At 38.1% G+C, this 15,538-nt stretch overlaps 1 protein-coding gene across 1 annotated transcript in view; it reads right to left on the bottom strand.

Annotated features, from left to right (window-relative positions):
* Positions 1-1,651: 1,651 nt before the first annotated feature.
* The window catches only part of LOC106870820 (uncharacterized protein C9orf85 homolog), a 49,305-nt gene continuing 35,418 nt past the window's right edge, over positions 1,652-15,538 (bottom strand). The window contains exons 3-4 of the mRNA XM_014917042.3: positions 3,123-3,208; positions 1,652-1,862 (exon numbers count right to left, since the gene is read on the bottom strand). Coding sequence (XP_014772528.1) covers positions 1,675-1,862; positions 3,123-3,208 — 274 coding nt within the window. The 3' untranslated portion in view covers positions 1,652-1,674. The remainder of the gene's footprint in view (positions 1,863-3,122; positions 3,209-15,538) is intronic.

The raw sequence follows: 15,538 nt of genomic DNA, 5'->3' as shown, positions 1-15,538 counted from the left end.
CTAATCCTACAATGCCTTCTCCAATTTTGATTGCGGACTTCGTGCCTAAAAAAAAATGTTGTTAATTCAGGAGTTACTTCCCCTGAGATACTGACGGAGTTTTGATAAACAAGGGAGATAATTTAGCGTTAGACTAAGCAGAATATCATCTTATTAGCATTGAGCAGAAAGAATATTGGACAGTGTTTGGTGTATCTCTTCACTTGGGGAGTTGGAATCCGACCGAAGCTTACTGTGGCTTCCATGCATCAGAGAACTATATAATTAATTGTTTCCATTGCTGAAATTATTAGTAAAAATAAAATTTGCTAGGTTTTTTTTCTATACAAACATTTTTAGTTTTATTTCGTTTTTGGATTTGGTTTGCAAGGTTCTTTATGTGAGTTCGTGTGTTGAAGCATATTCTGTTGTGTCTGGGGAGAATCATTCTCTTTTAGTGCCTTATAATTTAACACATTCACCGGTAAAACTTCAACTCATTTCCTTTATTTTTCTAAAATTTTCGTTGAGTCTTGCAACCTTTTCAATAGATGTTAAGAGTCCCCAAACAACAGAATTTTTAGTTTTGATTCCTGGAATCATAGAATCGATGTTTTAGAGTCCATTTTCCACGAAAGCGTGGAGAACTAGACTTTAAAACGATGATGATGAGAAAGACAACATGCCGAAGTGGTAAGGATTTGATTTAATAGATCTGCTGCAAATGATTTGATTTCTGGTTAGGATAGCAAAACTACTCGATTTTCAACTTAATCATCGACCGAAAATAAATATCAGATCTAAAAACATTCTTAGACTTCATGCTTCTTCTTGGAGAAGACACTAGGAAACATTTCTGATGTATATTTCTATACTTTATTCAGAGCAGCTAACACGATGTTCAACAATAATGAGAACTAAAAACTGTGTTTAATAGCGAGTAAAATAAAAATGAAATTATGATTCATTGGACTTTCGGAGGTGTACTTTTCGGGTAAGTGATTTGATCTGAGACCGTGTGTCGAAACTTAAACGAATGTTTAAGTGGGGTTAACAATGTTTGTGTACTTTTGACTGGATAATATGTCTTCATAATCGTTTTATTTATTGAAACAGATCCAAAAATACAAAGGAAATAGCGTTAGGTACACACGACAATGGCTATTTGAGTCAGCAGTTACACTGTTCTGGGTACTTGAGTAAATAGCTGGTCAAATCTGGACATTTTGTTTACTTGGAGTATAAACTATAAAAATTATCTCCCAAAAAGGAGCACCAACTATAATGTTAATAAATCGACTTTTCGACTGCGGAAAATCAGATGTCCGCATAAGTTACCTCCCTTAGATCATCGAACCACATATCTCCAAGAACTGTATTGCAGGAAACAATTTTGCGGAGATTTACAGAATTAACACATTTCCTTGTGATACCGTAAATGAATAAGATAAAAGAAACCAAAAATGAAAACTGCTGCTGCCAAACGCTGGTTATCTGAGCCTCTCTCTCTTTTTTCTCAATGAATACCACTAACCATTTCCCGTTTCAGAAAACATAGCTTTTGATGTTTATTTTTTCCCATCAATTAATCTTTGATTTGGGTTCTGCTTTTCATCTTCTGATAGAAAATTTTTTTTTAAATGAATACTCAATAACAACAAACACAATGATATTTGATATAAAATAATTTTAATATTAATTAGATACAGATAAATTAGTGAGAGATAGATTTACAGGACTATGACCTTTCTGGAAGCTTTTTTCTTCTTCCTCTTCAGAATCATCATCATCATCATCATCATCATCATCAGAATTACTTTGTTCTTCAGACAAATTACTGGAAGTTTTCTCTGTAGCTACAGGTTCTAGTTTTATGTGATGGCCTAGAAAGAGAGAAAGATAAAAAGAGAACTTCCACTTAAAGAAAATGAGAGAGAGAGAGAGAGAGAGAGAGCAAAGGAGAAAGAAAAAGAGAGCAAGAGATTAACAACTCAGCTTATATCCCTGTAGTAGAACATTCTGGAGACAGTTATCCCTCAACAATAATATGCAGAAATGACCAACTTGTTCCTTTGTCCATTCTTCGATTTATACATTGACACCATTTACAGAATGTAAAGAGCTGGAACAAATACCACAAGTTATTTTGTCTCATTTTCTGACAATTCCACGAATTCATTGCACTATACTTGTACTTTATTTTATTGAACCCAGAACAATAAAATGTAAAGTTGCCCTCAGCAAGATTTGAACTCAGAACATAAACATATAGGCGTAGGAGTGGCTGTGTGGTAAGTAGCTTGCTTACAAACCACATGGTTCCAGGTTCAGTCTCACTGCGTGGCACCTTGGGCAAGTGTCTTCTACTATAGCCTCGGGCCGACCAAAGCCTTGTGAGTGGATTTGGTAGACGGAAACTGAAAGAAGCCCGTCGTATATATGTATATATCTATGTGTGTGTGTATGTATACGTTTGTGTGTCTGTGTTTGTCCCCGCCAACACCACTTGACAACTGATGCTCGTGTGTTTACGTCCCTGCAACTTAGTGGTTCAGCAAAAAAGACAGATAGAATGAGTACTAGGCTTACAAAGAATAAGTCCTGGGATTGATTTGTTTGACTAAAGGCAGTGCTCCAGCATGGCCACAGTCAAATGACTGAAAGAAGTTAAAAAAAAAAGAAAGAAAAAAAGAATGCTGCAAGGCATTTCGTATTCCTTTCTTTTTGTCTGACGTTGTTAAAATGGTGGATCATATCTTGATTAAAACATCCATCTTAGGACATGTCCATAATTTCCTTGGTAGGCCACTTGAGAAAAAGTAAAATAAACAAACAACTACTACTACTACTACTACTTGTCTTCCCATGGAATCAAGTGTAACTAAAAATGGTATGAGAAACAAATTCTTAAACAATGTTTTCTACTTCATGTCTGAAGTGATTCAAAAGAAGAGGAGGTGGGGACTGTTTCCAGCATTAAACCCATGACTTAAATAACTGTCTGCGAATCTCTAAATTAGCAGAACAACTCAACCCAACCACAGTTAAAACAAGACAACTAAGTCTAGAATTCAGATCAAAGAATTCTTTGATGGTTGTATTACATTACAGAAAAAAAACGAATGATTTTAAAATTCTATTACCAGATACTTGTGTGGCATTATCACTACATTCCGAACTGCAATCACTGCATCTGTCTGCACATTCACTGTCTGGATTGGTTTCCGCGCTGTAAACATATAAGAAAGAAGAGCCGTGTTGCAGATGATAAGAAATGATGTTAATGACCGATTAATGGAAGAAGAAAAATAACAGCAAAAGAAACAAAAGAAAATAACCAAAAACATAAAAGGAAAGAAACACGAAAGGCAGTGGCTGAGAAGATGCAGTTAACAATTTAACCCTTTGATGTTCCGATTATTCTGTCAAATGTGATGCTTGTTTATTCACGTTGTTTTGAAATAATCCTGCATTATCTCAAAGCGTCAAGATTTCATCGACATGATTGCTTGTTTGCCGAATGACATTGTAGGGTAGGTGTGAGAGGTCAGATCAGTCCAGTATGAGCTGGATAAAGCCAGCTTAAATACTAAAGGGTTAAGGTCGTGCTGAATAGAACAAGAGTTCAATACTACTATAGTTTTGGGCTGACCAAAGCCTTGTGAGGAGATTGCAGATTTGGTAGATGGAAGCTGAAAGAAGCCCGTCGTGTGTATATGTGTGTGTATACATTTGTGTGTCTGTGTTTGTCACCCCATCATTGCTGGACAACCGAAGTTGGTGTCCCCATAACTTAGTGGTTCAGCAAAAGAGGCCAATAGACTAAGTATTAGGCTTACAACAATTAAGTCCGGGGGGGGGGGGGTCGATTTATTTGACTGAAGGCAGTGCTCCAGCATGTCCAGTCAAATGACTGAAACAAATAAAAGAATAAAAGAATATATGAAAGCACTGAGTCCACTTTGTAGACTGGTTGGCATCGGGAAGGGCATCCAGCCATAAAAACCCGGCCAAAGCAGACAGTGGAGTTCAGTAAAGTCCTCTGGATTGCCAGCTCCTGTCAAACCATCCAACCCATGCCAACATGGGACACAAACGTTAAATGATGATGCTGCTACTGCTGATGATGAATGGCAAAAAATACAGAAGGTAAAACAATGCTAAAGTAACGACCCTATTGGATGGTTTAATTACAAAGATGCTTTTGATTCTTAATTCAGACTGTCGTTCATTATTATGATGATTGTGCCATGGAAGCATATCAGAAATTCTTGTGATGCCATTGGAAGATGGATAAATTTTTTGTCAGTCATTGAAATCAGAGCTCAGCAACCATCAACTTCTGCAGGAATACAATAATGTGGGAGCAGGAACATTTTAATATTTGAAGGCTGGATCGAATTAACTGTAATCTAATATGATTGCATTAAAAAAAAAAACAAAGAATTTTAGTACAAATCTGAAAAATGTAATTACATTTACTGTGAAAATGTAATTATGAATAATGAAACAAGAAATAAAAATGTCATTGTCGGCATCGATATTTAACATCCATGTTTTATGCTGGCATGTATTGGGATGGTATGACAAGGTATGAGGGGGCCAAGGAGTGCACCAATCTCTAATGTTAGCAGGGTGGCACCATTTGAAAGCTAAAAGGATGCAAAACGCATTGTGACCAGCAATGTATAACAACATCTGATAGTCTGGTCGATCAAATGATCATGTGATATATGTGTGTGTGTGTATATGTGTATCATCATCATCATCATCATCATCATCGTTTAACGTCCGCTTTCCATGCTAGCATGGGTTGGACGATTTGACTGAGGACTGGTGCAACCGGATGGCTACACCAGGCTCCAATCTAATTTGGCAGAGTTTCTACAGCTGGATGCCCTTCCTAACGCCAACCACTCCGAGAGTGTATATATATATATATATATATATATATATATATATATATATATGATTGTCAATGTATCATGTATCTGAATAAGAAGCACTCTAAATTATAGAGCAATAAAGTATTAAAGCATTCACCAATGCCAGTACTTTTACCCTCTGATGACCCTTTGACCAATTGACTATAACAACTTTCCATCTTTGAAAGATGAAGAGTTAAATTTGTATTTGTAAAGCGTTTGATGAGCTGTCCACAAAGCTGTGGCTTTCATGGATGCGAAACCATTGGTCACTCTACAACCAGACTTAAACTCTCTGAGTGGTTGGCGTTAGGAAGGGCATCCAGCTGTAGAAACTCTGCCAAATTAGATTGGAGCCTGGTGTTGCCATCCGGTTTCACCAGTCCTCAGTCAAATCGTCCAACCCATGCTAGCATGGAAAGCGGACGTTAAACGATGATGATGATGATGATGATGATATATATATATATGTACATACATAACAGGTTCAGGCATGGCTGTGGGCAACTTCTTGTCTCGACCAGTGCAACTCTTCCTCACCGGATGTCCTGACTGGGCAATGCGGCATGAATGTCTAGCTTCAGTTTTAGTCACATGAGTCTTTTAGTTCACACCTCACCTGCAAATGGTAGCAGCTGTATGATTTTCATCTGTTACTGATATATTTTCATGTTATCTAATACCCTACATCTATAAGAGATAGTATCTCAGGACAGATACCACAGTTAATTTGCCTTTCCATGATGTATTTGCATTAAGTAGGATACACAGATTGCCAACTTTATTGTTGCTGTTTAGTCGATCAACTCCAAACAAACTGACCTCAGGTCAAAGACATGCCGACTGTGATGATCCAGTTATTTTACGGTCATGTTGGACCACATTATCCACATTGCTTCATTCAGAGGTCCCAAGTAGTAATGAAACGACCAGAGAATGTCCCGATTCTTTTGACCCACATACGTATAAGCACAACCACACATGCACACAGAGGATCAATCACATATGCAGCCATATTCCAACTGGTTTTTTATTTCTTTTTATTTTGGGATTACATTACAAGGTAACATACAAGGATTTCTTCATATAGAAGTGATTCTGCTCTTTTCTTCAACTGAAAGGAGTCTTCAGGTCTACAAAAGATGGTGGTGGTGGTGGTGGTGGTGGTAAGTGTTTAAGGGAGTGGTAGTGTTCTAAGAGATAGTAGTGGTGATGGTGATGCTGTGCGAATATTTAGAGAGATAGTGGTGTTGATGGTGGTGTGAAGATTAAAAGAGACAGCAGTGTTGTTGTTGTTGCTGTTGGTGGTGGTGGGGTGAGAGTGTGATGGTAGTGTGAGATATAATGGTAGTAGTGATGGTGGTGGGAGTGTTAGTGGTTAATGGTGGTAGTGCAAGTGTTTAAGATGGTGGCACAGAGCACTATTAGAAAGAAGTGACACGTGAACCTGAAACAGGTGGTGGTGGTGGTGGTGGTGGCGGCGGAGGTGGTTGTATGAAGAAAGAGTATTTGTGAAGGTGTGGAGAAGTGTGTAAGGGTCTCAGAGATGTTTTAGTTGGCGAGCTGACATTGACAGACCAAACATGATGATGGTGGTGGTGGTGGTGGTGGTGGTGGTGCAATGTGTTGTAGTATGAGTGGGTGGGGCACATAGTGGGTGGATGGAAGCTGGAAGGAAGATCAATAACAAGAAAACAATAGTACACATCAATCATCCTTTCCCCTGACACACATCAACTGCTACACTACCATCAAAGTGAACCCACACCATAAGGTGATTCATTGGTGAAGTGGAGGAGAGAGAGGGGGGGAGAGAGATAGAGAGAGAGAGAGATGAAAGGCACTAGATGTAGGAAATGGAGAAAGAGAAAAACATAGGAAGAAAGATATGGGACAAAAGAACATGAGAGAGAGAGAGAGAGAGATAAGAGATAACAGACCTATCCACAAGTGATGAATATGTATACACCAAATATAAACTGCAAAAAGAGAATATACACTCACACACGAAATATGCATAAGGATCATACAAACACATGCAAACGTACTGAGGGAAAGGAAGACGATTTGACTGGAGTTGGTAAGCCAGAGAGCTGCACTGAGCCTCAGTCTATATATATGTGTATATATATATATATATATATATGGGGGGGGGGGGTTAAATATATATATACACACACACACGAACAAGAAACTCCATCATGGAACAACTTACATAATTACACACGTGTGTGTATAATAGTACACACTTCAACATATGCACATACAATGATTGAATATTTTATACGCGCATGTGTGTGTGTGTGTGTGTGTGTGTGTGTGTGAACAGCCAAGATTATACAAACGTACTTATGCAACCATCTACATGGGTGGTCACACGCACACACACACACACACACACAGAAACAGACGCACACACTTTGGATTATCAGCAAAACTCAAATCAAAGCACAAAGGACTTTGTTATTTTCTTCCTCTGAGACTGAAAGACAGAAACAGATTCAGAAAAGTTAATCCTGCTTAGTCATGCCATGTCATACAACAAAAACAACAACACAGCCCGCCACCCTGCTGGTGCCAGATTGAAGCAGGGCCCATCCCATGCGTAAGACACAACTCAACCATCCAGCAAGGGTGTATGAAAATAGTGAAGAGCAATCAGTGTTGTTGTTGTTGCTGGTGGTGGCTGTCATGTCGTCATCACCATCATCATCCTAACATCCATTTACCACATGCTTGGTTTCGATTTCCAGACCAGGCGTTGTGTGTGTTTATTGAGCGAAAACACCTAAAGCTCCACGAGGCACCGGCAGTGGGTGGTGGTGACTCCTGTTGTACTCTTTCGCCCCAACTTTCTCTCACTCTTTCTTCCTGTTTCTTGAGTAATGCTGCGATGGACTGGCGTCCCGTCCAGCTGGGGGGAACACATACGCCATAGAAACCGGGAAACCAGGCCCATGAGCCTGGCTAGGCTTGAAAAGGGCGCATAAATAATAAACATATATATATATATATATATATATATATATAAGTGTAACTGCCCAAAATGGTAGTGACTTCTGGAACTTGACTGATGAAAGAAAGCCACGAATGACCTGTCTTTTTTTAGTCTGTCCTTCTAATTGTTGTTTCTCTTGACCGCCTTTGTATCGTCTATCTGGCCAAACATTTTAATGTCCTCTATTGCGTTTTTGTTCTATTTATATATATATATATATATGATAGGCTTCCATACAGTTTCCATCTACCAAATTTGCTTACGAGGCTTTGGCTGGCCTGGAGCTATAGCAGAAGACATTTGTCCAGCATGTGACACAGTGGAACCGAACCCGAGACCACATGATTGGGAAGCAAGCTTCTAAATCACACAGCTGAATCTGCATGTGTTGGACTTAAGAACAATCATGATGATGCTGACGATGGTGGTGGTAGTGGTGGTGATGGCCACTTCATGTAGGGTGGCCATTGTTGATGGTCAAGGGCTCCAGTCCAACCATGATCATTTTTTTTTATATCTAAGACTACTGCTTACATTATCTGACATGACCTTATCTGTTTATTAAGGCAGAGGGTAGGATTCAAGGGCAAATTGGCTTGTTATTTCTAACAGATCATATGACAGTATAGAAACTCCCTTGCAGACAACAACAACAACAACAAACAACAGTCACATGGGTGTGTCAGGGTTGTTTGGCCACAATATTTTCATATGCAGCCACGTAAGCTGTGATTTTTTTTTTATCCTCCTGGGGCTACTTGTACAGCAACAACAAAAACAAGAGCAACATTTCAATTGAATGTCTCGCAAACTGACTCCCTAGGAAAGCTTCAACAACAACAACAATACCCGAACAACATCTGTTACATTGAATGTCTTGGGTGGGGTTAGGGCAAAATATTTCATTTGGTCTCCAGTTCCAATTACAATAACAACAAAAGAAAACCAAAGATACAACCTATTTATGTGATGTAATAAAAATATCAGTTCTATAAAAGAAACAGAAGAAAGAATAGTTGCGGCAATCCTGTATATTTTTCTAAAGGTTATTAAATAACAGGATTTAAGTGATTCTTATTTGCTAGCTAGGACACAGGATTTTGTTTTGCAGCCATAATATACTACCAAGTATGTTAAAAATTTACAAGTCAATACTGTGTCTCACTTTTTGTGTTAGCAGTGTGATGTTCTCATTTTAAAGTTTATCTGTACAGATTTTCTACAGAGTTCAGAGCCAGCACTGTAGGTCATGACATTTCATATACAAATACGTCTATGTAAACAATGCAATCGAAGATCAAAAAGATATGTAACAAGTGTAGAAACATATTTCAAGACTTATTGCTCTTTCATTAGTACCACATCCAACTCATCAACTATCCACAGACGTATAGCTTAAATACTCACTAAGTTCAGTAGTGTAACACTATTGGTTAGACTAATTTACATATTAAACACACTCCTGGCAACTGATATGTAAATATTTTTTATATCTTCAATTGCATTGTTTACATAGGCATATTCGTATACAGAATGTTGTAACTTTTAGGGTTGGCTCTGAACTCTATAGAAAATCTATAGAGATAAACCTAAGTGATTCTGTCCAAGAATTAAATTCACTTGACCTTTATAAGTTTTATTTATTTCAGTCATTGGACTGTGGCCATGCTGGAGCACTGCCTGGAAGAGTTTAGGTTTAGTCAAACAAATTGAACCTGAAACTTATTTTCAAGCCTGGTACTCATCCCATCAGTCTCTTTTGCTGAACCACTAAGTTACAGAGATGTAAATAAACCAATATTGGTTATCAAGGGTGGGGGGACACAGAGAAACCCACACACACACACACAAACATATATATACACACATTGAGCATCTTTTAGTTTCTGTCTACCAAATCCACTCACAAGGTTTTGGTTGTCCTGGGATTATAATAGGAGACACTTGGCCAAGGTGCCATGCAGTGGGACAGAACCCAAAACCGTGTAATCCATAAGTAAACTTCTCACCACACAACAACACCTGTCATAAACACACACACACACACAGAGGCTTACACATACATAACAAATAAAATGAAACAACTTTTTAAAAATAAATTCCCTGCAAGCTGTTGGAATTGGTTAAGGTTGTACACATGAGTATGATAGATTCTAGAATATTTCAGATGTTATTTAATATCTCAGAAAATAACACAATTTTTCGGACTATATGTAGGTTGCTGTAAACACACAGCTACACATATGCACACCTACATGTTGACATACATGCATATATGTGGTCTACATGAATACACACACACACATGCTCACAGACTAAGTTTGAAAATGCCTCACTTGGCAAAAATTAAATCCAAACCATGCTTATCTGCAGAGAAGTGATGGAAATAATTATCAAAAAGATGAAAATGAAAAAAAGAATAAAAAAAAAAGAAAATTTTTCCTTCCATTTATTGTTTTCTAATTACAAAAGTAGAATGAGCTTCTTTCAGGTAAATTTTAACATATCCAGATTCCTAAAAGAATTTTTAATTACCTATTTTTATTTATTTGTATATTTAATTTTTTAAAGGATGCCGTGGGTTTTTTTTTGGGGGGGGGGGTCGCTTTTTGTTGTTGTTTTTTTTTGCTTTTTTTTCTATGGCTGATAATAAACTCACCAAAACATGAAATGGGAATGGAATCTATTTTGTTCAGTGAACCAAACTTAAAGAAACAGAGTTGCATGTTTTGCCCCAAGGGAGTACAAAAGACATGATGGTTGCAGAGAGATTGTGTTTTGGCAGCTGAATTTCCTGCTAACGATTCATTCAGCTGTAAAACAGGAATAAAGGGAACCTGTTTTATTTTATTCAGCCACCCAGAGTGAGACAAAGTCTTAAAGGGGATTGGATGGGAAGAAATTACAATAGCTTCAGTGAGATTTGAACACATAACCCCAGTCATTAGTGATTTCAATTTGTAGATAATTATACATAATGAACCATTTGTTTAGTGTATGTGTGTGTATGTGAGAGAGAGAGAGAGACAGAGAGAGAGACAGACAGACCAGACAGAGAGACAGACAGAGAGACAGACAGACAGACAGACCAGACTGACAGACAGACAGAGGGAGGGAGAGACTCGCATTTCTAAAGTACAAAATATTTCAGTGCACCCACACCAAACTTCTCATCAGTTCCCACTAAAACTGCCCTGACAAAAATCTTGCTGCATTACATAACAAGATGCCAAAAACAAGACAAAAAGGAAAACAAACAAACAAACACAGAACACCAAAAAATATACCAAAAATAAAAAAGTAAAAAAACAAACAAACGCAAACATGGCAATTTATTTCTATAAACAAATATTAAACGGATGAACAAGCAGGCATTTTAGAAAGCAATCTACTTCAGTCCTGGAGTTCAATCCATACACTTTGCACCCCGCACCATCCCTTTTTTTTATGTTTAACTCTATTATTGTTGTTGTTGTTATTATTATTATTATTATTATTATTATTATTATTATTATTATTATTATTATTTAGAATTTAGTTAAAACTTAAAGCTTTATTTCTATTAAGGGCATTACTCAGACTCAATCATGTGCGTGTGTGTGTGTGTGTGTGTGTATGTGTACATGCACACGTTACTATATGTATATATATATAGGAAAATGAAGAATAAGGCAGAATGCTAAACTGGAAGCATATTTTAATAAAGATTTCTAACCGGCTTTCATTGCTAAGCAAATTTTCAAGGAGAATGAAAATGTTTTTTACAAAGAAGTACAAAATGAAGAAAATAATATATAAAAAAAAATAATATATAAAAAAATAAATATACCAATGCATTATATTGTCTTTGAGCTTTTGAAGTTCAATGGTAGTTCATGTAGATAATGGTTGGAAAAATAAGGATGCATGAGAATTGTGAGTTGTGTTAGGTTTAAAAAAAGGGTTAAAAGTTTGTGTTAAGCAGGAAGTGTGGTGTCAAAACAGGAAGTGTGTGTAAGGGGAGACAAATGTTTTTAGTTGGAGTTATGAACTCTTTTTCAACAGGAAGTTTATCTGTTGAAAAAGAGTTCATAACTCCAACTGCAAACAATGAATTAATTTTTTTTAAATTATTTTTTATTTATTTTTCTCTCTTAAATACTACTTGCTATTTTGTATGTATGTGTGTAAATGTGTGTATGCTTATGCTGTATATGTGTGTGCGTGTACAAGTGAGTGTGTGTGTACATATAAATATACATCATCATCATCATCATCGTTTAACGTCCGCTTTCCATGCTAGCATGGGTTGGACGATTTGACTGAGGACTGGTGAAACCGGATGGCAACACCAGGCTCCAGTCTGATTTGGCAGAGTTTCTACAGCTGGATGCCCTTCCTAACGCCTATATAGATATAGATAGATAGATAGGTAGATAGATAGAGACATGCACACACATACATACATACACATGTGTATTTATATACATACATATGTACAAACATACCTATACATATATATATATATGTATATATATGTATATATATATATATATATATATATATATATATATATATATATACACACTCAAATACTTATTTAGTCCTTCATATCTATCAAACTCTATATTTCTATGCTTAAATCAGATATATATATATATATATATATATATATATATATATATATATATATATATATATATACACACACACACACACACATATCTATCTACCTCTCTATATCTTTGTCTATCTCTTCACCTCTCTCTCTGAACCAGCTGTAAAAAATCTACTTCAACAACTTCCATCTAACCCATGCAAGCATGGAAAAGTGGATGTTAAAAGGACAATGATGATGAGTGTGTGTATACATGTGTGTGCGTGCATGTATGTGTGTGCGTGTGTTTATTATGCAAGACAGTTTATTTGCTATTTACAAACAGAAAAGTGCAATGCAAGAGAGGTTTTGAAGTTTCTTTATTGTATTGTATTGTTTGTTTGCATGTTATATATATATATTTTTTTCTGGTTTTGTGTTTGAAGATTATATTTGCTTTCTATAACAAGTAACCTCTTCCACTTCCATTCCACATCACAGCCACCACTTCTGCTGCTCATTCTACACACACAACCTTCTTCTTCTTCTCTCTCTCTCTCTCTCTCTCTCTCGTGACTCAGTGTTAAAATGAGTTCTCAGTCTCCAGTCTCTAAGTCTGTTAATTCAGATATAGCAGTAAAGGCCATTCAAACCACTGTAAATCTATTGCCAATAGGATGGTCCCTTTTTTCTCCTTTGTTTCAATTCAAATGTACATTGCTACAGCAACAACAGCAACAACCACCATATCATCACCACCACCACCACCATCCCCAACACCATCATCATCACCACCACCACCATCATATCATCACCATCACCACCACCACCACCATCATCATCACCACCACCACCACCATCATCACCACCACCACCACCACATCATCACCATCACCACCACCATCATATCATCACCATCCCCAACACCATTATAATCATCGTCACTAGTTTGGTAATCACCAGTACCACCACTACAACCCCCACTATAAAATGTATCTACCACTTCACGTCAGCATAACCATTATTACCATTATATTACCAGAGCAGGGTGTCATACTGCTACCACCACCACCATCCGTGCATCTAACCATGTCCATCTGGTCTATAGTGGCATGGTCCACATGGCTCTGTCAGATTAGAAATATTTCCAGCCAACCCCAATCTCTTAGGGTCCTTTACTTCAACAATAATACTTCTATCACCACCACCACCACCACCACATCTGCCACCATCATCACCAATACATCTACCACCACTACCATTGCCACCACATCTACCACCACCACCACCACCACCACCACATCAGACACCAACATCACCATTGCCACATCTACCACTACCACCACCTCCACCACCATCACATCACCACCACCACCACCACCACTACATCTACCATCACCACCACCATTGCTACTACATCTACCACATCTGACACCACCACCACCATTGCCACTACATCTACCATCACCACCACCACCACCACCATTGCCACTACATCTACTACCACCACCACCGCCAATACATCTACTGCCACCACCACCACCAGCACTACTAATAACATAACTACATCTACCACTTACGCAGGCTCCTTTCCCACTAACACAACCACTGCCTAATAACCACCTGCACCATTACTGTCAAAACTACTAGTTCATGCACCACCACCACCACCACCACCACCACCACCACCAATACTGTTTCCATCACTCCAAAGTGGATTAGATTTCTGTGGAATCCATTTCCTGCAGAGCAAAGATGGCTCAATATTTCTTTGTTCTTATTGGCAAATATTTGTTAAAATAGAAAGAAAATGGAAAAAAAAAGCTTGCAGGAATCTAAAAGTAAAAGATAAATGTAAAACAAAATATTGGAGCATTTTAGCTCTGCTCTTCACAAGTACTATCATTTCCACCCCCATTAACATTCATCATCACCTCTCCCCCACCCTCTACCTTCCCTCTTTCTCTAAATTTCCATACCACTTTCTCCCTACCTCTCTCTCTCTCTCTCTCTCAAAACCCATACGCCACTACCACCACTCTCTTCTCAAAAACTAAAACCACCATCAACATCCTCACCCTCTTTCTTTCTCTCTCCTCTTCTGAAAACCCTCACACCGTGACCACCACCGCTCTCCAAAACCCTCAAACCTACACCACTGTTTCTCTCTCACCCTCCTCACAAATTCTCCAACTACTACTTTCGTTATCCCCCACCACAAATACTACCCCCCATACCAACAAAACAACAGCAACAAGGTCATCACCACCACCACCACCACCACCACCACCACCACCACCATCATCACCATCGTTGTCGTCGTCATGGACAGCAGCATCAGTATAACAACTTGTTCAAGTGCACCTTGTCTATACAGGCAGGGTCCAGATGGCCCTGTCAGGTTCATTAAACATCTCTACTTAATAAACCTATTCTTTTAGGATTCCTTACATCTGTGGAACCCTTGTCTGACGACCACAACATCTGTAGGACCTTAATTCTCATGTGCCCACCATGCCTATAGAACTTGCTTTATTGGGTTGTCATGATATCTGTCGAGCCCTAATTATCACGACACACACACACACACGCACACACACACACACGCACGCACACACACACACACACACACGCACAGAACGCAAATATGCTTTAGAGTAAAGCATTAGGCAAGTACAGACATAAAAAGAAAAGTTAATCATCTCCATTAGCTTACAGCTGTTTCTGCCGTGGGAAGCAACGCACTCAGAGCTAAGTGCATGTGCAACACCTTATAGCTTCGTCACAGTACACAAGCACTCAGCTCTGTGTGCAACGCTTCTCACAGCAGAAGCAGCTGTAAGCGAATAAAAATGATTACATAACTCCCACTCTTACTATTAATTGACATATATATGGAGTGGCTGTGTGGTAAGTAGCTTGCTTACCAACCACATGGCTCCAGGTTCAGTCCCACTGTGTGGTACCTTGGGCAAGTGTCTTCTACTATAGCCTCGGGCCAACCAAAGCTTTGTTATTCTATATTTAAGAGATGAGGAATTATGTACATTATTTACAGGA

This window comes from Octopus bimaculoides, chromosome 15 (assembly GCF_046866305.1).
Source record: "Octopus bimaculoides isolate indiv1 chromosome 15, ASM4686630v1, whole genome shotgun sequence".
In the NCBI taxonomy this organism is placed as follows: Eukaryota; Metazoa; Mollusca; class Cephalopoda; order Octopoda; family Octopodidae; genus Octopus; species Octopus bimaculoides.
This window is presented reverse-complemented; position numbering and strand designations above follow the sequence as displayed.